This window comes from Anser anser, assembly GCF_964211835.1.
Source record: "Anser anser genome assembly, chromosome: 8".
NCBI classification, from domain to species: Eukaryota; Metazoa; Chordata; class Aves; order Anseriformes; family Anatidae; genus Anser; species Anser anser.
The window spans coordinates 16,424,803-16,451,328 of record NC_139728.1 but is presented as its reverse complement, the minus strand read 5'-3'; the positions used below and the strand labels follow the sequence as shown (position 1 = coordinate 16,451,328).

Here is a 26,526-nt window from a genome sequence, read left to right as displayed (position 1 = left end):
CCACCAGAAGCTCTCTGCACAGAAGAATCTTTCTCTCAGCAGTAGATGAGGAATTGCAGATCAGATCCTCACAAGTATGTCCATCAAAGTGAAGAAATTGTTTTTGTGAAACTATATTTAAGATCTTAAAAACACTCCAAAAATTAAAGAAGCCAGTTACCCAACCTCTTCATTGCTCTAGCATTATATCTACTTAATTTCTGGTACGATCTAGATGCAGCTGGATTTCCATATACAAACCCAGGTTCTTGGCTGTCAAGCAGTACAGGGCTAAAAAAAAATAGCATTCAGATCAGGAAATGTCTTAACGCAAAGTGTGTCAAAGCTTATATAATGTACGCAGCAATAAAGTTAGGCCAGCTTTGTTATCTTAAGAACAGAATATTTTCCAACACCTTATTTGCATAGAAAAGTCTACTCTCTAAGTCTTTTCTGTTGAATAGGCCAAGCAACTTTTAGATTAATCTTACCAGAAGCAAGGTCCTCACAAAGGAGGGAAAGAAGTGCATCATGAAAAGTTCTAATCATTTCAACTACATAGTTTTGAAGTTTGGTTTATAGGTTTAGTTTTTTTTTTTTTTAACTAGGTTTCCATGAACCATTTTTTCCTTCCTTCCTTTTTCTTCCCTTTTTTAAAATTTTTATTTATTTATTTATTTCTGCTGGGGAAGGAAAATTTCATTAAAGATCTGCTTTGGACACTAAATTTGTAGGGAAATATTTTGGAATTTTTCAGTTTTGACTCGTGAAAATTATCCTGATATTATGTGCTCCCACTTCTGTGTGAAATCTCAAGATACTTTTCAAGATTTTCAAGAACCATTCATGATCCTGAAAAGTCAAAATGAAACGCAAAAAATGAAATTGTTGAGAATTAAGCCACAAAGACATTTTCAAGTTTGCACTTTTCTAATGACTAATGCAAACTTAGTACCCTTGTTCAGCATCAGTCATTAAAATGGACATAAGACAGGTTCTTTGCTTTGTTGCTGTATGAGAGCCTGTCTACCTTAAATATTTTTGCTGGGTCCTTAAGCATTAAGTTAGTCAGGGAGAGTATGACAGACAAGTTGCTATTTCAGGCTTGAAACAGCACCTGGAGGGCCAAGACCTTTCACAGTTTAATAGTGGACAGAGAATCACGGGAGTGATCAGGGTCATGTGGTGGGTGAGGCAATCACTGATACTCAAATATCAGGTGTCACCGTGACAGCTGTAATAACCAGGGCTTACTTCCTTCAGCAAGAAAATATCCACAGAATATGGTGCATACAGTGCTGCAGTATGTACCTTTTCTACCTTCGCTTCATGCTATAAAAATGTTAACTCCTGAAGGCTCACGGTGCAAGAACAGAACAACCAACTCTCAACACATTTTAACACATTTAGTATTACATGGAAGTGTGACAGAAGAAGAGCTTTTTAAAAAAAATCTTGAGAATTCAGCAGAAAAGTTATCAGATGCTCATTACCGACAATTCATTCCTCTGAGATAAACTAAGTTGGTTACTAGAGGATCCCAAGGAGACAGCTGGCAGTGATGAACAGAACAACATTCAATCCGCAGCAAGTGTACATCATAAAACAGGCGCCATTGGATTAAAAAGTAACCTTAAACTGTTTAGTGTACACAAAGGCAGGCTAGTCAAAACACTTCAACAATGATTTAAAATCTCAAGTTGGAGGCCACTTTCAACCTTCAGGGAAGCCTTCTCTATTCATAAGGAGCTTAACTAATCATAACTTTCCATGACTTATCAGGACTGGATGCAGTGTGTCGCAGCATGATAACTGAGCTCTGGAAATGTAACAAAAGATGCCTTTCTAGTAAAAATAATAGTGAGACTAAACCCCAAATTTTTAATCTTTGAACTTGATAGGGGAAAAACATCCTGTTACTCATTAAGTGTTTCCATTAGCATGCCAGGCAGCTCCTGTTCATGTTACTGAGTGATGTGTAGGGCAGCGCGTGCATCAGGAAAAGAAGATTTTGGTCCCGGGAGGCAGCACAGGGTGCATCACAAGGGAACAACAGCTCAGAGGAGACACACTTATTTCTGCAGATACCCAACTATAGAAATAAGTAAGTCTACCTGACACATCACTTTCAGCTGACCTAATTGCTCAGTATTAACAACCTGGTGTTTATGAAAACACGTAGCATTTATTTTTTAACATGCTAAATACCCCGGCTGCACGGAAGCTTCAGAACAAGGGTTAAATGGAGCCCAAAAGGGACCAGATTTCTATCTGTATTTTCTTCAGTGTAGTTCCAGATGCATTAAGATCTCAGCAGAGACCTGCAAGTATTATGTACGGCTTGCTTTTATCTTCCAGAAAAAAAAAAAAAAGAAAAAAAGAGAGAGAGAGAGAGAGAAAAAAAAAAAAAAACAGAAGGAAAGAATGAAGCGGTGCCAAACACTACAAGAAAGACTTAATAAATAGAGCCCAGGGTTACAATGTTGCTCTGAAAAATTTGCCCTGAAATATATCACTGAACTTCTGTATATTCATATTTGTTTACATTATAAATGTACTAAATGAGCTAATTATAGTGATCATAATTTACAATTAAAACCAAACAGTTAGAAATTTCAAAGGCTTTCAATATCTTTTCTTTAATCATTCACCCAGGCTCAAAATACGCATTTTTTAGATTAAAGCATTAAAGTTGCTAATTATATTCTCAGAACTAACAATTATTTCTTTACCCTTTTACTACCTTCTTCTGGCAACAAAAAAATGTCAGCACTGATTTAATTTTTTGTTATTACAGGATTAAAAGAAGTTTCTAAAATGCAATTAAATGTGCCCTATAGCTATAGTAACTTTCCTATCAGCATCCAAAACCTCTTCACTAAAACAACAGCATAAAAAAATTATTCAGACTTTCTAGACATACTTTTTTCTCTTTTTATAACACATTCCTTTGGTGATTATCTCCTATGACAACTCAACCATCTTAATGAGACTCTGTGCACATCTAGATCTTGGTGAAAGTAGATTAATAGGAGAAAATTAAAGTTAAAGAGGCTGTTAAGAGTGCAAAACCCCGCACGTGTCAAGCACTGGTTCTTCACCTTTGGGAGCTTGGTTCAAGTTCACCCTGAGGCCCTAAGTGAAAAGTTCAATAGTCTCAACTATGTCCCTACTTGATATATCACAAAATCAATTATTTTATGGTGGTACATCTGGTAACCTATGCTCAGACAGAATCAAGTTTTTTCCCATTGGGAATTCACCAATTATCTACTCAGTGAATTATTTTCAGATAAAACAGAAATACCTGCTGTCAGCAGGAGTTTCTCCCTGTACTGCCTATTGGTTTCGTAGTTGCTCTGTTTTGGAATGGCGACATCGCACCTAGCCCACGCACCATTAGCCACCACGCTATCACAGCAGTGCATGGTGTCAGGACACCAAAGCGTGATTCAGTGCCCAAATTTGCATTGGTTCGGGAAAGAAAAATAGCGCAAGTAACCAAAATCATGCCAGAGAAAAACTGTAGCAATTGTAGCAATTGTTTACTGAAAATTCTACAGTTGCTCAAGGAGTTAGCTTGGTCTAGACAACCCCAAATGGGACTCAGAGCTTAATTTTCAGTTAAGAATGCCATTTTCTAATAGCCATCAACAGCAACGACAGGCCACAGGAGCACACGGACCCACACTCCTACTAGCACTCTCCAATCCGCATCTTGAGTTACTTAGTATTATAAGCTTGTTAGAGTTGATGTATTTATGTTAATTATTTAAAACTGTTCCCAATTTAAATACATAGAGATTACACATAAGTCAATACCAGTCTGAATAACAAATACAAGTCACCGAGTGACTTAGATAAGGACTACTCACGCTGTATGCAGCTGCCTGGCTGTTTAAATGAGCCCCGTTCACTGCAAAGGACCATTTCATGCCCTGCAGTGGGCTGTCCAGACTAGGTGCAATTTGCTTAGGCTAATTTTCACTGGTCACAATTTTGTTTTGTAAAACCACCAGCAACAAAATAAAGGTTAATCAGCATCCTCTGTCAGACTTGTCTAATGGCCTCCACATAGATGTTCATTGTCCATGAAAGGGATTCCTCACTCCCAGGACCCAGGCACATGAACAGGAAGTGAGCACTGATGCTGTATTGTTGTTATTTTGTAGACTACAAAATGCTTTAAAAAGACATATTTCTGATAAAAATATTCCAGAGCTTTTTTTTTTTTTTTTTAAATGGACAATTAAAGAGAATTTTGATGTTATTCTCTTTAAAGTGTAAATGTCTAGATATGAGCAGTGAAAATGACAAGGGCCTAAAGGGAAATCCCAACGTGGAAAGATTAAAAAGACAACGACTGCCCAAATAAAGGATGTTATAATAAAAACAGGCCAGATCATGAAGGACAGAAAGACAGGAAGTCAGAATTCCTATTTACCCTTACACATAATACAGGAACATAAGGACATGCAATGTCACTCAGCAGATACAAATTTAAAAGCAGCGCAAGGATGAGTTTTAGTCATGTTGACTTTTTACTATTGCTCAGCTAATTCACACTTCCCTGTCTATAAAATACGGATAATATTCTTGGCTGCCCTATACAGAAAAACTCATTGGTGCTTGTGAAGTATTCAGATAATGCTCTAATGAAGAATGCCATTGAAAACAGTAAGAAGAAATGAGTAATTCCAAATGCAGTGCAGGTTTGGATTACATTAGCTGGCAGAGCGGACAACGAATAAAGCATAAGACTATAGACTAGGCAATGAAGTTAAAAAGAACTATTCAACACCTTCCTTATTCCCGGAGAATCATCACTCTTGTGTGTAAAACGAGGCAAAAATAATATGTGATTTGTAAATATGAACGCTATTGTAACACATACCTCAGGGAAGAAGACTTAGGATTCTAGGCCCATCCTCTAAATTGGAAGTGCTTGATCTTGCAACCTAAATGACTTGCAATGTGTTTTTTAACACACAATTACAAACAAGTTATCATTTCTACAAAAATAGCCTGATTATTCAATTGATTGTTTGCAAAATAAATGTGAAATGCCTTCTTTGCATCTCTAGAGAGATGCAAAAGATTTCATTTGTAGCCCTTGAATCTGTGAGCATTTAGTGAGTTTCTCATAGGAAAAATGCACTGCTAGGAGCATTTCAATTCCTCTGTAAATGTTACAGTCCTCTAGTGAACTCTATCAAGAAGCCCACTCAAAGCTCATGCTTAGTTTACTGCATCTTGCCAAGTAGACTCTTTCTTCATCAGGACCAGCAATATGCCCATTAAATGGCAATGAAGAACGATGGGACAAATCAGAATTTCACAAGTGCAGAACCTAATGTACCTGTTCTAATTTAAGAAGGCCTCTGGACAGTCATCAGGCAACAATCTCGATGGAAGGATTTTAAAGACTGAATAAATTGTCTAAAATAAAACAAAGGAGTAAGTGTAACAAAAACTGTAATACATACTTTATTTAATGTGTAGTACTGAACAAAGGGTACTTACAGCTGCCTATAAAAGCTGATTTTTCTTTTAGAGCGTAACTGGTATAACGCAGCACATGCTTTTTCATAACAGCTCAGTGGGAATACTTACTGATATGCAGATAGATTTGAAAACATAAAACTTCAAGGTAAATTTCTGGATGAGATGGCTACAGGATAAATTGCCCACCTCATACCTTCCTCTGGTGGGTTATATGAGATGAACTGGGATGTTTCAGAAAAGTCAAAGCATGAGATGCTGCATCTACCATAAGGAAGCCTAAAGGTTTGTGTTTATCCCGATACCCTCTACCTCTGCTTCCTCCCCAGCATTTAAAAACTGGGGAAACTTGTTTGCAAATAAAAACTTCTTTGCATTTTGAGTTATTTTGGTAAAGTGATTATCTAGGTCACCATTATGAAAAGTTATTACCATTTCATGATCTGCTAATTACATACTCCCTCCAGACATTCCTTCCAAACATTTCCTGGCTTAATACAGGCAATGGCAGTCTGCATTCCTGCCAGGTGATCATCAACCTTGTTTGTGATCTGATCTAGTGATTTGCCCTGGTAGAACCATTCACCTCTGTTTGGAAGGGTGGATGGAATTATATTCTAGACTTAATCCTGGGGTACCAATGAAACTCAGAAGGGAGGAGGACAGGACGCCTGACTGTCCCAAGGTAACAGTCCAACATCCCAGGACAACACAGACAGTGTGAATGTTGCAAAACAACAGCAATGCACATGACAAGGTTCTGTTTAGAGCAAAAGTAGCAAGATTTAAAACACGGTGAAACACAATTCATCTTTACGTTTGTGTGTTTTCTTTTGTAAATACTTCAGAAAATTCAATTTGAAGACAGATGTCAGCCACACACTTACTTAAGTTTTTTCACAGATATAAAATTTTGTATCTCAGGCTTTAATATGACTACAACTCCGATCTCATGTTTGGGAGTAGGACAACAAAAAATAAGAATGGGAAAAAAAGCTCTCCCAGAGGTCATCCGTAAAGTAAATTCTAATGCTCAGTAAAAAGTATTGACCACGGTCAGTATTTTTTAGAGTAAAAGTGAAAGCTCAAAATATACAAATTCTATATGTAGCTTTAAAAGAAAATCCTGCAACATTTTTAAATATGGGTTTAGAAACCAAAAACCAGGTTCCTGTGCTTTGAGGACTCTGCTCTGGAACCTTTGAAGTACCTGCTTGGAATAACGCTCAGTGTGAGCCTTTCCTCCCGTGCTACCAGCACGGCTCTGTCAGTGACTGGTGGTTACGCAGCCCGCCTGCCAGTAAGGGCTCAGTGTCTCCACTGAAGGTACGGGCGGTGCACTTGCAGCGTAGGCAAGCTGCCCAGCCACGTCCAAGCAAGATCATACTGAGACCATCTCCGCATTAGAAGTAATATTCATAACAACCACTATTCTCCATATTCACTGGTATTTTTCCGTTCAGGCTGAATCTGGATGCTTAAGATGACATCATATAGGTTTTCTCTCCAAATAAATGATTTGTAAACCAAAAGTTTTTCCGGTTAACACATGAAAAATATTTCTGCATACACTACTGTATTATTACAATATTTCAGACAATAAAATCCATCTTGTCTAACTGTTGACAAAAAGCAATGAAAAGAATCATGTAACAAGGCTGCCGACGTATATACATAAGTGAGTAGTAAAGGAATTTTATGAAGGAATTTCCCATGTCTCCTGTCTACATTGGTATATATCAGTGACTTTATCTAGAGTTAAAAAGGCAGGAATTAATTACAGAGAAAGTCCACAGCATAATTAGGAAACAATCAACACTTATTCTAATGCTGATTTTTTCTTCACTTTAAACTGCTTCATTGACTTTAATTAAACTTGCCCTAGGTTATGAATCTAGAAAGCTGTAGAAACATTTAAAAATTAAATAAAATAAAACCAGTTTTCTTGTCAGGAGGGTTTTCACCAGCTTGCTCACCTGTACCACCCTTCTGATTTGGACAATTTTTAAATTATTAAAGATGCTGTATGTGAAACTGCAATACTCTCTGTTGTTTTTGCTCTTGAATTAAAATGACCTCCCAATGCCACAGGAAGCATCACAGAATTAAATAGTTGAGATTCTCCCCACTGCTTTAGCTTCTCTGAAGAATTCCTTTGCTGGTTTCTGAGAGAAGACACAAGGCTGCCACCACTGACTTTTACTCCAGACCTACTTTCATACCAACACTCCTGGTTTTCTCTAACGCCAAAGAAAAGGATACTTAGGATGCTGGCAATTTCAATGTCAGTAGCTCAAGCCAAGGTTAAAAGTACATGACACAGGCTTTGGGGGAATAAATGGATGCCTTGTGTCCTACCCCAGCCTGGGCCTGTCTCATGAGAATATGAATATACCCATATATAGGGATATTCACTCTTAAAACTGGCTTAAATTTTCCAGCCCCAAATAGATCTGAGTTAATCAACCATTTATAAAGAGTATGATAAAGTGTATCTTCCTATTTTTCTGATACACAGTAGAGAGACAGGCATGTAATGTACAGGTGGATGTAACTCTCTTTCTGCTATGGTGAAAACAATTACAGTAGGTCTTAGTAGTTTGGGGAAACCAGAGATTAACTGGGGAAAGCCAAAACAACCTGACTTGCTGAGAGAGTAAGAGCTAAATGTTTGCAAACATTCTTCATCTCTCATCTCTACAGTAGATCCCTGTCATAACATCTTGTGCTTTTACCTTCTTTCCTGATCTCCCTTTCCACTCTAGTCCTTGTTAGCTCTGTTCTCTAGTAACTTCTGTCCCAACGTTTACAAGATGATTTGTGTCTGACATAGGAAAAAATGGTGTTGTGGGAGCATGCAAAAAAGATGAGCATGAGCAGCAAAAAGATGAATTCCCTGACTGTATCAAACATGTTCTGGGCTGGAGTCATCTAGTTTTACTAGACAGTGACCCTTGCTTTATTCAAATGCTAAATAAAATCAGTTCCTGTTAAAGATGGGCCTGATTACCCCCAAAACATTAGAAAAGCTCAGGTTTGAATATGCACTTTACAATTTGGTCTGCCTTTGTTCTCAGTTGCTCACTGAGACATGTTCTCCTCATCTCCTCCAAGGAACGTCTTAGAGACAAGGGAAAAGGGTTCAAAACCTGTACTTTTATCTCTAGGAATGCTATTAAAGCAAAAATACATTTTGCTAAGAAATCTAAAGAGCATCAATTTCTTGCACCTTCATTATTTCCCTGATGAAGTATCATGGAGTATTGTAGTTTAGGTATTGATCTAAGGTTCAGAAGACTTCAATTCAATTTTTGAACAAGTTGTTTATTTCTGGTTTAGTTTGTTTTTGTTTGTTTCTGCATACATTTGCAAAGACAGAGAATACAATTTCCATGCTTCATCAGGCTACTATGTCCTACCACTCTTAAGGCATAGGCAAGACATCCTCACTAAATGCAAAAGAAAGTTCAGTGACACTGGGATCAGCCATATATATATGTGAAATTAGCATACATTATGACTCCTATAGAACACATATATAATATGGTAATTGCTAGTAGTTACATCTTGAATATACACATAATCTACTTAATGTTGATGAGATATAAAGAGTTTTCCTAACTGTTAAAGGTATTTTATGGTGCAAGCAATTTATAATAAGATACAGATTCTACTTCTGTTTAATACCACAACAAAATTACACCACAGTTTATAGACTTTTCCTTCACCAAAGTCTTAGGGAACTTTCCATTAACTTCAGTAGATGCCAGAACAGGCCCTAGAGCAGGAAATGAAGAAATATACTGTACCCAAATGAAACTGCAGTGGGAACTTAGGTAGGCAGAAGGTAATTATTCACACTTGAATCCGGATAGAGCACTAGGTTTATATCCCTGTTCTGGCTAACATATCATGAGATGCATAATTATCATGGGTAGCAGGACTACTGGCTCCCATCTAAGTCAAAAGACTGGTCTTAAATAAGGAGTTGCAGATTCTGTATTCCCTGATAGCAAATTTCTATACTCATTGATGCAGATTAGGCCACCAAGAAGCATTGAAAAAATAATAGGTTCTCTTGCAAATGTACTGAATTGTAAAGTAACAAAATATTCCAAATCTTGTAATAGAACTGCATTACACGCTAGCAAAGTGGATCCATTTCTGAGGTGGAACATGACAGCTTTTTAACTTTCTACAACAATATGTGACAGGACGAATACTATATTCAGTTGATACTGTAGGGCAATTTATGGGGGCAGAATGTAATAATATAAATTGAGTTTCAGAAAAGACACTGTGACTAATCTTACAAAAAATGCTATGGGATGTTTAATAATCCTGGTGGGTCAGAAGTTGTTCTTCTAAAATTCTCTTAGGACTGATTGTTATTAAAGTATGTACCGCATTTGGTTCATTTTTCATTTAACTATGTAGTCTAAAACTGCTGTCAAGTGCAAATATTTGAGTTGTAATTGGATACCCATAGAAATGGAATAGAGTCACCAGCTCTCAACCAAAATTGCAGAATCACAGAGTATTTAAGACAGTAAATGCCCTTTGAAGAGTCACAAGACAAGCTTCTGTCCACACCTCTTAATCTATCTGCACTGATTCTCATTGGTGTTTATTGTTCCACTAATCAAAAAATAAAGAAGCAGGGATAAGGCAGCACACTAAAATTCCTTTCTTGAACTCACTGTAATCTTTCTCCATTGCTTCCCTATAGCATTTAGTGCTACAGTGCTTATTCACTCAAGGTATGAGTGTTAATTTTGAGACTGAAGCGAGCAGAAAGGAGGGGAGAATATAATGTATATAGTTAAGGGACTTGGCTCAAATCCCTTAGAAATTAGCAGATGACTATGTTTTACTTACATTGCCTCTGCATTAGAGTCCTGGTGAAGAAGCTGAGCAGGTTTCTGCAGCACTTCTCTCACCATCAGCAGGAAGGCAGCAACTGCACATTTAAAGACCTGATCTGAACCTAAGCGATTTTACAAATAGATCGGAAAGAAACAGCCCCTTCAGTAACACTTCTGTAACACTAAAACATGCAGGCCTCCTGCTTTACTGTTACACATCAGGGCCCTGTGCAGGGTCTGGCAGCCTGGGCCCTGCCATGGCCCAGCCAGGAGCAGGGCAGGCCCGTGGCAGCCCCAGCCCCAGGTGCTGGGCACCTCACTGGGGCTGGGGATGGGCCAAGGCCAGACCAGCACGCGGCTGTGACTGGGCCCAGCCCAGCGGGGCCCATGGCCGGGCCGGGCTGGGGGAGCTGGGGACTGGCCCCGCTGAGGCCTTGCTGGGGCAGTTGATCTGGGCCTGTGAGGCCTGTTGGTGCCCTCAGGGCCCTGACATTTGAGATTGAAAAATAAAGAAGGCAAAAGAGTAAAAATAAATAAATAAATAAAAATCTTACACTCATTTTTTTTCATAGTGATGTCTCTTTTTTACATTTTATATTTTCCCTTGCATTTTGCCAGTGATTCAAAATCTCCTTAGCCATGGCTTTCAATACAAAACTCATATTCTAAGTCTTTTCAGTTCACTATTGTTAATGAAAACAAGGGAAAAAATAAAGTTTGCACTTTTACAAAGACTATCCAAATGGGCTGAACTCAACTTCAAAGCTTCTCTCTCTCTCTCTCTCTCTCTCTCTCTCTCTCTCTCATGCGCACACACAAAAAAATTTGCTCCACCTAAATTTGGCTAACATTAGCATTTTCATCCCAGATTTTGGACTTCCTATAATGACATATAGTTTTTGTTAAGAAATCCATGAGTGTCTTTAGAACTTTTCTCAGAAGGTAAATAGCAAGATATTTAATGTATACAGTATGTCGGGTTTGGTCCCAATGTCTTTCTTATGGCTCTCAGCCTTTTCCACCACATGATACAGTATGTGGCAGAGACCACCCAGCAATTATTTTTTTCACTGTATTTCACATTACCTCTTTGTTAAGTTCAGTCATAGCCTTCAACTCCATAAGGTAAAATATTCCTAGATACTTAATACCCTGTGGTTTTCAATCTATATTTAAACCCTGTCTTATCCACTGATCGTACAACATGTTCAGGGGCATAAACTCCAACCTACCTCAGTTTATTCACCATTCAGATATGCTTGCAAAACTCTCAGCTAGTTTCCACAGATTTTTTAATCTTCCAGGAGCTGAAATAAAAACACCATTTATACTGTATGATACTTGTTAGAGGTGAATAAACAATGCTTAACAAATACCTTAGAAAACTGTTGTTTGTCAAATATCCATGAGTTGATCGTGATTTCTTTGAATTTATTCAAAGTTTTCTGATTGTTGTTGTTTTCACTCATTGCTTTTAAACTTGTCCACTTCAAATGATCCATAGTCACTAAACAATCTATGTAGTATAGCTTTAATGAATGTGTCTGAGTACATTTTTTTTTAAGTGATTTTTAATTTCTTTACCAGCAAAATTTGAGTGTGTAACTCTGGTGATAGTAATATTTTTCATGGTTTTGATAATATATACCTGTGCAGTGGTTTCGGATTTAGTTGCAACCTCACTCGGATGTACCAAAACACCAGAACCAGAACCAGCACAGCAATAGCAGTGTGGTGCTGTCCCTGATTAATTACCATCATCATGATGGCAGATGCATTAGCCTGGGTGCAGCACCACCTGACTGAGGCTCCCTTGTTCTTACAAGACAAGCTAATAACCTTAACAATGTCATCCCATTCCCCATGGATGTATTATCCCCTCAGGAATTAACTTGGTATTATTTATGTTGTGCTCCAATATGCAGCACTGTGGTAGGAGCACCATGTTTTCTGGCTACCAGTACAGCCTTTCAAGTCATATCTTTCCGGGCTTTTCACTTTCATATAAATAAATACACAGAAATTATATGAACATGAACTGTCCTACTGTTCTGGCACAAAATGTAAAGATGTATAACACATACAATAGTCCAAGGACAGCATCATTTCAAAGTTATTTATATCTTTAAAAAAATCCTATTATTCTCTTTGAATTACCCTTTCTGAGTTAGAGGTATGTATCATTAAGCAATATGACCAGAAATAGGTTTGGCACTCAATAAAATCCATTTAAACAGGGAATACATTGTGTATCATAGTCCTGGATGCATAGAGCTACCAGTACGAATGCAGATGAAAGAGAATCAGAATAAGGTTATTAGTCGATTTGTTAATGCACATAAGTGTCAACAGGTGTGATCAACTGGAAAGAGGCAGGTGTTATCAATGTATTGGTGCTGTCATAGAAGAAAGATGTCCTGCAGAAACTTTAAACATTAAGCTAAAATTGAAAAGTTGTTGAAATCTTCCATCAGGCACCACCTTACAAGTATTTCACATCTGATTAAAGGTTGGAAATGTGCCAGAGGGGGAAAAAAGAAAAAAAGAAAAACACAACTAAACTAGCACTTAAATATGTGGGTACTAAAATACTTGAACTTAACTCTGACATATACGCATTTAAATTTTTATGTTCCATAAAGATGTTGTCTTCAAGGGAGGCATCTGACCCTATTATCTTTAGATATTCACTTGCATTTTCTGCTAAAGACAGCAGCATCAGTTAGCTGTACAGCTAATATACTTTTGCTTCTCCATGATACCATTCTTAGCAATGAAGGGTTAAGATCAACTAAAAAATTAAAATTAAGAGTTCTGTATTTTAAGACCATATAACTTAATGAGAAAAAATGCAATATGTAGAATGAAAAAGAGAAAAACACATATTGAAAACTGGCAACTTAAAGCAAAAGTCTGGAAAAAGTGTTCTTTTTATACTAAAATATTTAATCCAATTAGTTTCTAGTTGATACATATAAAATCTAAAAATAATCTTCAGTGTTTTTGTTTTTTTTTTTTTTACATTTTCCTTAACATACTTCATTGCTTGTGAAAGTAACGGATTAATAGCACTTGTGATGGGAAGGCACAGTGTAGATTGGCACAGAGCAAATTTTTCCTTAGAGTAAGGCTGTTTTACTATACAAAGCTGTTTTACTATACTTGAGTTCTGATCTACAAAAGTCCTTCTTTGCAAGTCCTCACAGAAGTTAGAAATAGAAAAGATTTGTGAGAGATTTCTTAATTCCAGAACTCTGGGATCAACATCAGTTCAGTCCATGCAGTTATATTTTTTTCTAGTACTTTGTCTATTATGCACTGAATTATAAGTCCATCTAATGATGAGGGCTTACTGAAGTTCACTATAAAGTCTGTTCTACTATCAAATAGATGGCTCCTTGGAAAATAACTTTTCTTCATATTTTTAAATATCCGCCCACTTCATTATTTCTAATTACATATTCTTTTAACAGTCCTGGGCAGTGATGACCAGTTATGGTGAATTGCCCCAAATAAGGATATAGTTCCATAATACAAATCACACAGATTCACATATCTGACCTTTTCTAAATTAAAAATAAATTCTTCAAAGAAGAAAAGCTATTGCATTAACTCAATTTGACCATGCGGTAGAGGGGCCAGAATGGTACTCTCCAGAGAAAGAAGTATGCTAAAGCCAAAGTACAATGTGTGAAATTCATTCTGGTGCAGAATACCACATAGACTTGTGATGGCTGAATCCCACATAACTCCTGTTTTAGGGCTCATGTCATTTGGATACAAGTTGCTTGTTCTTCACATGACATACATTTCATTCAAGATGTCTATAAAAAAAGAATGGTTCCCTCTGGAAGGCACACAATGTGCCAACAAAAGAACTTCCTGAGCTATTATCCGGGCTGAAACATTTTTCCATAAAGCAGAACCATCTATGTGGGGTTTTGTTTTCTTTGAACTCTGTCACTACTCCATAGTTTCTCACAGCTACTGTCTCCTGATCTGATCTGCTGAGTGACAGTGCTTCTTGAAATTCCCCTTGTTGGGGAAAATATTCTAAAAGCCATGAGGGCATCAGCATTTTCTGTGTCTAACTAAATCATTCAATTTTATACAAAAGAACTAGTATGAATGGCTAGTATAAAAGCACACAATTAAAATCTACTGAGCAAAACATAAAGAAGGAAATTTCACTGTCTGAAGAAAGCAGCTAAAGCTGTGTACACACACACAAAAGGTAATGTTTCACAGGAAATTTCAAATTTTGTCTGTGTTTGTATTTGGAATAAAAGTGCCTAAATACAATGAAATTAATCATGCAGAAAACTCTGAAAAATTGCATTTTGGAAAATGAAAAATTATCCTTTTATAATTTCTAAAAAAACTTCTTCATGGTGGGTGAAGAACTCTCGAACTGCTAGCATGTTGGTATAGCCAAGAATTCCAGGCCCCTGAATACTTTTCATTACATATTTTGGACTGAAGTGCAGCTAACTTCCCTGTAAGCCCTGGGAATGCCAAATGAACATCAGAGCTTGCAAGCCAGCCTGACGGGCCTCTAGTGATTTGGTTCTCTGTTGGTCTTTGACACAGGTTGCTGAAGAGCAAGGAGCCTGAAATTATGGTGACCCAGCAGGTTCCATGCAGACTGCCACAAAGTCAGGAGGGTAAACTGAGAGGCAATAAAAGCCTTGTTGGATATTCATTGAAATTGAATTGTCTCTGCTAAATGTTTTTCATGCTTTGCATTGCAGAATTTATCTTTTTAATCCTCTTTTCTTGCCTGCACACAAGGTGGCATCTAGGCAATGGTCACATAAAGAAAATAGTACCAAAGTGTAAGTGCAGATCAGACATGCTTTAAATAGATCATTTTATTCTCTGAGGTACAGTACAGAGACTGAAGCTATTTGGGAACAGGAACCTTGGTTTTTTATTTGTTTCACATTCTGGTACCAAGCAGTTAAAATAATAACTATTGCAAAAGAATGACTTTGCAGATGTTGCATTTGCTGCTGCATGTGGGCAATGTCAGGAAGAATTAGAATAACCCAAACTGTGTGCTACGGTCTAATAATGTGCCATGTACGATACAAAGTCCTGTGCCTTTGGTGAGGGTATTTTTTTTTGCTAGTAAAGTTTCTCTACCTGCAGAAGAGGTGTGTCAGAGCATTATTAAGCCTATACCTATCTTTAAAGTTTAATGCTTCACAACACAGGCACCATGGTCAAGATCACAGTACAGGAATATACTACGATGCACAGGAATGTACATTAGGAAATGACTCCCAGTCTGGCTGCCGTTCTGATATCAATGCAGCAAAATGTGTGTGGTAGAACAGAAGGTTTTGTGCTAGAGAACAGATAAGTGACATGGATTGAAATTATGGTAAATTTAAATTGATGGCCTAATTAGTATTATCTCTTTTTGTATTCTCTGTAAGAAATATTATCCAGGAGGAACTCATTTTGCATTAATGTTGATATAAAGTGTTAATTCTGTAGCATTTCCATTGTAATCTGGCATTAATTAATGCAGCATTATTCTGAAGTGTTAATTAAATTATTACAGAAAGGGACATCTGCCCCAGTTCAGAAAGAAAAAAAAATGCATGAAAATGAGACTTGCAAAGGTCTGAAAGGTCTGTGTGACTTCCCACAACACTGGCAGAAGCAAAAAAAATAAGCAGAAATAAAGGCAATAGAGCTTGTGGTTTATAAACCACAGTATGACACCAACATTTGGTCACTTGTGATGGAGTTTGATGACAGCATCAGAGCCTCAAAGCCAGACAAGTCATTAGAAATCTGAAGTGGCAAACTTATATGGTAAATGAAGTATACTCTAACCTTACTATCAAGAATTACTCACAAGGAATTCAGGGAATTAAATAAAGGCAAGAAAATATTCCCAACTTCTGCAGACACTACTGAACACTCCACCTGCCTCTTGGGCAGGAATACTATATACAGTCACTGGGAGTGCAAGGGCACTATCGGGATTAACAAACAATCCTACAGTCCTCGGTGTTGATTGTTTTGACCTTCTGCCTGCAGTCCAAAGTGGCTTCACTGAACTCAGAATTTCAGTTGCTGTTCTTGTTATTATCAGCTCCATGTTAGCTTTTTTCAAACCCAGAGAGCAGAAAACTCAGTCCTTTATCAAAGAATATACAATCTGATCCAATGCCTACTGAAATCTATAGAAACTAACCACTGACTTCACAGGGAATTGGCATTTAAGCCTGAGTCTGTGAATTGCACAAGTAGACCTCTGAGGGAATGCCACTGAAAGCAAATGGGGCTCTCTGTAAGGGGCCACATGGAACTGGGGTCTCTGTGAATTATTAAACCTGATGAATAATTCAATAAAACATTAGCCTAGAGCCTGAAGCAAATTCTGTGCAATGTGACCTACCTGCCAGCTATATGTCAGAGCCAGAGTTGCACAAGATGCTTCCAGGATGTGGCTTCCATAAGATTCAGTGTATACACTATTCAACAACTCTGCCTGTTTCAACAATTATCACTTTCTTTTGTTACATTTGGGCTTGCATTGAAAGATCTTTAAAATGTAAAAGTTAAATGAGGCTCTTATAAAGAAGTGGTTTGGGTGCAGTATATTAAAGGAAAACTTCAAAGGAGCTCAAGATACCTTTCAAGCTAAGGTACAAAAATTTAAACAAGAACAAAAGCTTCTCTTGTATTTTGAAGCATTAATTGTTCCACTTCTGTTGATGTAAAGTGAAAGAAGCTTTTAGCTAAAAGCACATAGTATCTACCAACATGGAATGTTCCAAAGTCTCGAGGAATAATTTTAGCTTTGATATAATGGCATGGGTGAATCCCAAATCATAATGCTTTCTGTAGCATGTGCAATATTTTTTGGTAACTGAATCCATTAGATAAACATTAGTGCTTAAAGAGCCCATAGGAATAAATCAGAGTTTCACCTTTTATATTTGTAAGATATTTCACATATATAAGATATAACTCTGTGAGTGTTGTTTGTCACAAATCTGTGAGTGCTGTTGTGAGTGTTGTTTGATATTTCATAACTTTTTGAGTGAAGTTTTAAATATCATTATAGCCTGTTTTTCAGAGGATAAAGTATATAATATTGCACTGTTTGCTCTTTTGTCCATCTGCCAGTTCCCCTTCTTTAAGGAGGGAGCAAAATTGTAGAAAGGATATAAAGTTTGCCGTAAGTTTCATGAAAACTGGCACCTGGGTAGTAAAGAAAGAGCCAAATTAGTGCTTCCATGGAAGAAAGGTTTCAACGGTGAATTTAGCAGTTCCGTTGACTATTGGCCTCTCAGCTGGCCAGTCTGTGGGTAGTTCAGAGCCAAACACAATACATTAGCATGCCCACTTGTAATTAGTCAAGGATACTGTGGAGGGATTTATGAGACATATGAAGTAATTATAAGTCCCATGTGCAAGCACATCATGGAATACAGTCAGAGAGGATCACTGACTTGTTTTGGTGCAGAGGTATAAGAAATTGGGATACAATGTGCAAAAAACATTACATTTATTGGTGACATGCACGAACAACTCGCTGTGGTATAATTTGAGCACACTTGTAGACTTTCTCAGTAGAAGGAAGTAAAGTTGATATGCCTAATAGTTACTGCATTATCCAGAAAATACATAAAATTATATTTTTAATCTATAGTGCATCTAACTGGTCCATGTAAGGTGACTATGACAGGAAAAGGAATACCTTTTTCTTGTCAGTGCTGCTTTATATTATAGCAAGACTATTCCTGGTTTAGATGATAGATAGGCAAGCTGAGATACAGAAGGATTAATATATAGGTTTTCTTAAAGGCAGATGCTGGTTACCCAAACTGGAAAAAATTTGTCCCAGTTTTCAGAAACACTAAATACTTCATTTTTTATTAGCTTCAATTCAATTTGTATGGACTAAGAATGCTTGAAAATGAGGTCCAGTGTCCTTTCCTCAAGACTTGTAATTAATGGTATAATTTATACATACACTTACGTTACATGTACTGAAAGTTGCATTTCAGTCCTTCTCTCTCTTCTACATCGTATGGGATGTCAGCTAGTGGAAGTTGTGATAAAATGTGCTTGACAAATCCAGGAGAATCAGTCATAGCTATAAAACAGAAAGTACCATAAATCAATAAATATAAATAGAACTGAATTCCTAGTCTTTCCTCTTTCCAGTGAGACGGCACAAGCCTTCTAGTTCCTAGAACAGAACTGCATGATTTTTGATTTTCAGATTGAGCTGATGATGCTACAGAAATCCATGGTTAGTATGGCAACATCCAAAGTTTGTTACTGTGCTCAAGATCATTAACTTATGGCATTATCATGAACCCTACTGCCCTGCACATTGTTTATTTTTACAGTGAACAGTGGTAAAAATGCAGGCTTTACTATATATAAATGAGTTATTTCACTGCTCAGCTTTTCCTGCCAGATGTTTGAGTGGCCAGCCAAACCCTCAGAGATATATAAGCTTGATCAACATGTATGCAAAAAATTAATTAAAAAAGTAACCTAATACTGTCTCTTTTGTTCGTTCTTTAACAAAGTGACAGGATATTTTCATTATTTGCTGAGCACTTATGGATAATAACAAATTAAGTGTTGATCAATCAATATAATGATACATTTGACCCAGAAATAATAACAAGAGAAGATACACAGAATTTCTAATAAAATTACAATCCCAACAGAATTTGAATTCATTACTTTTGAAATATAAGGCGGACAGTTCCCTTCACTAACATGGATTTGAACTTGCAGACAGTAAATTATCAAAGAGGCCCTTGTTGCTTGCATGCTGCAATACAATTTTATTAAGAATTACAGGGAAAAATTAATAAGCACTCCAGAGCTCAGAGTCCTGAAGTACAGCATGGCTTAGATCATGGCACAAACTTGGGAACGTGCCCTGCTTGGAGTACGTATTCTTTCAATTTAAATATTATTAATGTTGTGGGTAAGGTTAAAAGCTCAGCCCATGTCCCAATGCCAACCTGCCAAAAGCCTCAGAACCTGCCAAATGGTCTGAGTTTGTCAGTGTGCAGTGAGCATGTTCCTTCTCCTGGTGTTCAGTGCTAATGAATGAGTTACTGGAAGTGCACATTCCAGTGCTGTGCTCCTAGCATCTTAATGCAGTGACTTCCTTTCAAGAGACGTTAACAATTGCCACATTTCTCTGTATGTTGAACAACCTAACGCAAAATCATGATGCAACAGAGTCCCAGTAAGCACAAGGATAATCTTCATTTCAGATCAAACTTGGTGCATTGAATTCACTTCCCAGGCATTCACAGTTGTAGCTCAGAGATGAAGCTGTCCTTTTCATCTCCTCCCGGCCTCTCCTCTTTCCAAGTAGAAGTCACAAACCCAGTTCCTAGCATGGGACTTTCAGATTGAGCTGCTAATGTTACAGAAATGCCTGATTATCAGCCATGTTAATGCCAGCATGGCAGGCTAGGTTTATCTTCTGTCACAGAACAGTGTGAAGTAATATATAGGTCCTGGAGCTAAATGTAAATGGGCTCTGTTACATTCTGGAGGGAATCCAGCCCTGTCAGTATACAGCTCCATGCTGGTGTGGCTGTATTGCTTTCTACAGCACAGTGCAACGTAGATCGTCTATCCGGCCCTCCTAAAAACCATCAGGACAGCAGGATGTTCAGGGAGAGAGACAGAATTATCTACAGGAATATCACAGCAGAAGAAAAAGGGCTAGAAATAACAGAAAACTAAAGACATATCTACACTTTGTTTCAGGAGACTAAACAGCTCAGATTAGGTTTCCTTGTTTTGGTGTCTTTCCTCTCACTCCTTTTGTTCTACTGGGAAACAGATGGTCAACAGAGGATTATCCTCTAATTCCTTTCAAATTCTTAATTTTAAAGTGTCTTCCTGCAATCCTGGCCAAACCCTCGTCTCATGATCAACCAGTTCTCAGGTCCTGATTAAATAAAGTAAATATTCAAAAACTATGAGCCATTGCCTATTATTAAGAGTGTCAAAATATGTCAACTGACGCTGCTCTTCAGATCCAAGGCCAGACAGCTGATTTAACTTTGAAGTGGGCCTTCAGAAGCCATATAACAACTACAGAGATATATATACAACATTCATAAACTTAACATAGGGAACATACAGATTCCTCAAAAACATCAAAAAGAGCCCTTACAGATCTGGTAAATTCAGGTAAATTTGCTGGAGAAACAAATCAAAAGATTGCTCAGAAGGATCACACTTTCAAAGGCGTTTTTCTACTTCTAAGCAAAAGAACACAAACTTGAATACTTCCACCAAGCATAACAGAACAGAACTGAAACACAACTGCAAACAAGCCATTATCTAAACTATGACTGTTTATTCTGCTCAACTGAAACTCAAGGATGTGTATGCAGGATTTAGGATTTTTTTTTTCAATGACAAATCTTGTTTTATTTTCTCCTTCACTGTTCAGAGTTCTTGCAAATGCTCAGGAGTAGAAAATCTGTTGTTTACTCTGCTCTCTTGTTGTGTCCTAGTTCTGTTAAAAAAAAAAAAAGGCAACCATTTCTTTTGGGCTCTGTGAATTATATGCCCAAGTGAGGTGAAGTGAATACAAACATAACTTGACGAATACATGAGTATTACAGATCTGGATGTGGGAGCAGGAGATGGCAAATGTACTACAGAAGAGCAGCTGCCAGAGGTAAGCATACAAAATGTGGCTCCTACACAAAAGAATGAGATTTTCAGAGAATCTGTTGGAAAGCCCGACAAGTACATTTTGTTGCTGCTAAAAGAATTTATTTCTGCTGAAACCTATAACTCCTGGGTTAATAAAGTGAACTTTGATGGGACTAGAGGGAAATATGGGCTTCCCAGGAAAGTTAGGACAAACTTAGATGCATTTCTAGAACACAGATTTATGGAAGTGATTGAGGCTGATAAGATCAAAACCCAAGTTAACACTTTCCTTCGCTTTCCTATCACACGCTAAATAGACCTCTGCCACAGTTGGCCTGCAACCAATAAAACTAATGATGCCTGTATACAATTAATTTCACAGTACCATCAACCTACCACAATTAGTAACCATTCAAGTTGTTTTGCTTTGAATTTTGAGGGGTTTTGCAGGACTTATTATTATGTTAAGGTTAACTGACTCTGGCAATAGCCAATGGCTTGTCAGGATTGACTGCTAAATCACAAGGTTCAAGGAAAAAAAGACATACTGAATCTGAGTTAGTTTGATCAGCTTTGTCCATTTGAGTGAGTACCTTGACAAGAGTCTCCAGAATCAGTAACAATGAAGGATCTTGAAAAGATTGACTCTGCTACTAGTTTTAAAAAATAGGCACCTACCCACTATGCATTCATACTATTAAAATGGTAAAACTGGTGTATTATTCAGTGTGTTCCTTCTTGCTTACTAATGCACTATCTAAATATCTGCAGAGAAATAGGCATTTGTCATACTCTTGTTAGACGGATAGTTAATGCAGTGAAGAAGTAATATCCATGTTAGAAAAGAACAATCTTTCTCTGTTGGGAGGGGAAGCTTTCTTGATGCGTCTAATAACACATCCTGTTCTGCAGGCACTGAAGGCCAGCTAAATGGCCCTTCTCTTTGCATGTGTACAAAGGAGGCTATTGGAGAAAAAAAAAAAAAAGACAACTGCATGCTAAGCAGGGATGTGGCAGATATAAATCTGTTTGTATGATAGGCAACATCTGCATTTGGGTCATGTGATGAGCATATTTCCTTTTGTTCCTCAGGGAGGGCAACAGCTCTAAGGAAAAGAGCAGGCCATGCGCTGAATGAATTGCTCTGATGAGACAGATTCAGCCTGTGGGCTTGAGGTCAAGCTAGACAAGACAGCTATAGGGTTAGCATGTTCTCTGTTTCTCACAAATTTAGAGCAGAGGTTAGTTTATGAAATTTAGGCAGGAAGCCAGGTCTCCACTACCTCCGTGTTTGCAACTTGAATGTTGAAATGCCTACCTCTATTTTTTTTTTCTCTCTGATAAGCTCTACAGCTTTCCCGATTTTTTTTTCTCATTTATTTTACAGAGGAAGTGTTCAAGTCCAGACCTATTTTATGCCTTTTCTTTTCCACAATAGGTTACTCCAGGCTTTTTTTCTATCATTTTTATTATTATTATTACTATCTTTTTTCACTTAAGTCAATATTACCTGCTGGTAGATTATTCAGGTATTTTAAAGCTAGACTACAACTACATATGGTAAAAATGGCAAAGAAAATAGCTGCACTATTTATTACATACGCATATGTATGCGTGTGCATATATGTCTGTATCTGTGTGTGTGTGTGTATGAACTGGCTGGTGGTAGCAGATCCATTAATTTTTCCAAAATATCCATTGCAAAAGATATTTTTCATCTTCCTAGTTCATTCATTCAATATAAATCAAACATCAGAGACATAATTAGACAACGATCTTTTAAACATGTTTCAAAATTAATTGACTAGGATGCCTGAAAATGAATGCTATTGAATATTATACATTGCTGTATTTCCTGAGGACTTCTTTTCCAAGGCTATTGCCAGAAATTGAAACAACTTGCAAAATTAAAACGGTGTTTTAGATATTACGGAATTACAACATTTTAGATCTAGTGCATCTATACTAAACTCTTTCTTTCAGGATAACTTGCAAAGTCTTTTGAAGGAAATGTCCCCAGTTATCAATTCAATTCTCATTAAGGAAAGAATTCTAGTAGCTTTTCACAATTTTTTTTTGTCAAACCAACGTATATTTTTAGTCTCAGAATTACTCTGTGAAAATGTCACATTTCCAAAATAAAACACTTGAAACTTCTAGAGTCAATTCAAGATTGCCTCTACATAATTCAAAATTTGCTTTTACTTCTTAATTATTTTTATTTTCCAATATGTGTACTACAGTCCTCCATGGATCTATTAATAGTTTTGTATTCTTAGATTTGAGCTGGAACAGGCCATGTAACTTAATTATACATGAGGATTGGCTTTCACAAAGACCTACCTGCTTTACAAGTTTTGCTGGGACAGGCATTAAAAATGATAAACAAGGGAGATATAATCTCTTAAAATTAAATCACCACACCTACTATCTTTCTAACATACTCACTATGAGTAGTGTTGAAAAATGTGCATGCTTCTGTCCTGAAGAAAACTTGCCTGGACCAAAAAACATAACTCAGTTTTCAACAATACCCTAATTAAAAGCTTTCTTCTCTGCTAACAACATGGTTACATAGCAAAATAAAAGAGCCTTCAAATAAAGCAAAGTACACATAACGAGTTCCTAATAGTAACAGGAAAACTCCAAGAAATAATACATTTGACATAACTAGTATATGATTTTCCCAAATTATGTATTTGGAAAAAATATGATTTATGAATATATATTTATAATTTGTTTTTGTGTGCATGACTGATGACATACAAGATACACAGAAAAAAAAAATGAAACTCTTTCTTCCTCTGTGATTCTTCAGTTCTTAATTTCACAAAAATGGAAGAGGAAGATCTGAATTTTGTATGTTGATTAGATTGTTTTCACTCAAAGCATTTTGTAACAAACTTTACTGAAAATTTCAGTGAATCAAGCATATTGTGCCTTAAGTCAACAATACATATAATTCATTTTGTAAACCAGCCTGTATAAATAAATGCCAACTGTAACTATCTGAATTTCAGGTCTGAGTTAAATCTTTTATATTTAGAACTACAATATGCGAGTGACACAGTAGGGTCTTGTTTATTGAGATACACAGTAGAACCTAAGGAACTGATATTACAGTGGAAAGTAATCTAAATTGCTTTCACAGAATTTCTTCTACTTTCAAGTAATAAAAATGTTACACTCTACACTCTAAATAAAATCTTAGTTGCTATCGACAGTTAGTATGAGATTCAGTCAGAACTACCAAGCTGTGAAAATAAGGCCCAACTTCTGTTGTTTTTGTTGATACATTTGGCATCCAATCATGAAAAACAATGTCCATGTCACTAAAATGGCCTCCAGGCATTCAGTATATCTACATCGAGGTTAAACATCTATGTGAAGATGTGACAGCACACCTTATAAAAGATATTATTGAGTAATATAGACTTTCTGTAATAACCAAACAGTAAAGAATATAGCTTTTTAAAGGTCTCCCCATGGCTGATCTCATGACTCAAAGATGAGAGACTGTGCTGCAAGCTAAGTAATAAAATCTGGTGGATACTGTGGGCTAGCTTGTGACAAATCATATCAAAGTATTATTAAAGAAGGAACTTGAGACCCAAGACTATTATTGATTCTTGACAGAATTTCTTATAAATAAATGTTGCAATCTGATCCTGGACTCCCAAGGCTCTGGTAGAATTCTGACTATTATAGGGCAGGTTGCAAAACAGTAACATTATATTAGTGAAAGTTGAAAGAAGCATATTCAGTGTCAAACAGGTAGCATGGTCTAAAAAGACCAGTAAGAAACTGTTTTTCACAGGCTTCCTGCACCTACAGCTTCAGATTACTGTTTAAAATGGCAAAACAATTTCTGAGCTTATAACAGGGCTGTGAACGTGTTAGTGGAATGAATCTGTGACCCTTTAGAGCACTAAGGACACACCTCCATTAGTGTCCATATTCCTGCACTGAAGAGGCTGATACAGTCAACTGAAATGACAGGGTGATAAATATAAAACCACTATCATCAATAAGACTGGAATGTAAAAGCACTTAGTTTCAGTCTAAGTAACTCACAGAAAGTTTGGTTTCAAGAACCAATGTATCATCCATCACTACTCTACCTTCTGTTGACAAAGTAATTGTAAGATATCTAGAATGGAGGTTCAATATGAACTGACATTTTTGAAAGGAGGAATTGTGTGCTGCACTTACTCATTAAATGTATTTTCCTCCACTAAAGATGTTTCCTTTTTTAGTTTATGTATGAATAACTTTAGTTAAAGTTCCCTTGACACACTGACTTTGCTTTGAATAGCACCTATGTTCATTAACATAAAACCTGAAAGAAAATAATTTTAATGCAGCTTTTTTAACACTTCAAAAGCCTTTAACAAATTGATCGAGCACAATTATGTATTCTAAGGGGAATTGTAAAGAGATCACACAAGGTTGAAAAGTTCTGTTCGATAAAAAAAAAATAAAAAATCCTAGGTAAAAACCAGCACTCTGTGTGGAACTTTGATGCACAGTGGAAGAAAGTAATAAAATTATATAAAAACCCCTGATGTCTCCCTGTTTCAATACAGACACACCATTATTGTCTGTATTATTCAGTGCATACAAAATACCATGTTAGTATAACAACATAAAAAGAAAGCGTAAAGGTCAAGATAGTCAGAAACTAAAGAGAAGCTAAATTACCAGTCCACTTAGTACTGAGACTAGTGAGTCAAGGCAAACCCGAACAATTACTTAGTGAGATCACACCAATTTATAAATATGGCTGGCTGTCTTTGGGAGGGAATAGATCTCATAATCATGGCATTCTTTTCTTAGCTAAAGATGTAATATTCCTGGTATTATTTTAAAAGATTGTATAACAGCACTCCTTCAAAAACCTTATAAACTGAAACAACAACCCACTGCAGCTGAGTGGTTCAGCTGATATGGAATGAGCCATTACCAAAGAGAAAACAGTTTGCAGAAAACAGGTGCTTTTCCCCCTATATTTATGGGCATAAGTTTCTATCTGATTATTTTAAAAGAACATTTTAGATGGTGCTTTTCTCATTATAGATTACTAAAATTCAGGCACATCATTAGCTAAATTCAACATGAAGGAGAATAAAACCATCAACACGTGGATACTGAAGACACAAGCAACCACAGATTTTCTTTGTTTGCACAAAGTATGTTTCCTGAATGGCAGAAATGCTCTTTGGGAAGATGCTACAGGAAGACTTCCATTTGCATATCCTTTCTCTATACAAGAGCAGACATAAAACTGCCCAGACTCAGAACTGGCTGGACAGGAAAACAAACGGCAAGAAGAAAGAACAACATCAAAAAGGCTGCAGCTAGAATTTGGCAACTACAAGTTGCATGAGTCGAACACCCGTTCCCTCCACTGAGCCTCTTCATGCTACTGGGAAGACTTTTCAGAAGATCTAGCATGCAAGTATTGAGGGATTTGTAGTGGAATGAGATAGAGAGCTGGCTT

At 36.9% G+C, this 26,526-nt stretch overlaps 1 protein-coding gene across 6 annotated transcripts in view; it reads right to left on the bottom strand.

Moving 5' to 3' along the window:
* Positions 1 to 26,526, bottom strand: part of LOC310903636 (uncharacterized protein) — a 503,466-nt gene that overhangs the window by 262,252 nt on the left and 214,688 nt on the right. For all 6 annotated transcript variants that reach the window (XR_014587628.1, XR_014587629.1, XR_014587630.1 and 3 more), the window contains 2 exons: positions 18,352 to 18,468; positions 11,579 to 11,653 (listed from right to left, as the gene is read on the bottom strand). Coding sequence is in view for 1 of the 6 variants with exons in the window: in XM_083847242.1 (XP_083703368.1) it covers positions 18,353 to 18,468 (116 nt within the window). In the remaining 5 variants the exon portion in view is untranslated. The remainder of the gene's footprint in view (positions 1 to 11,578; positions 11,654 to 18,351; positions 18,469 to 26,526) is intronic.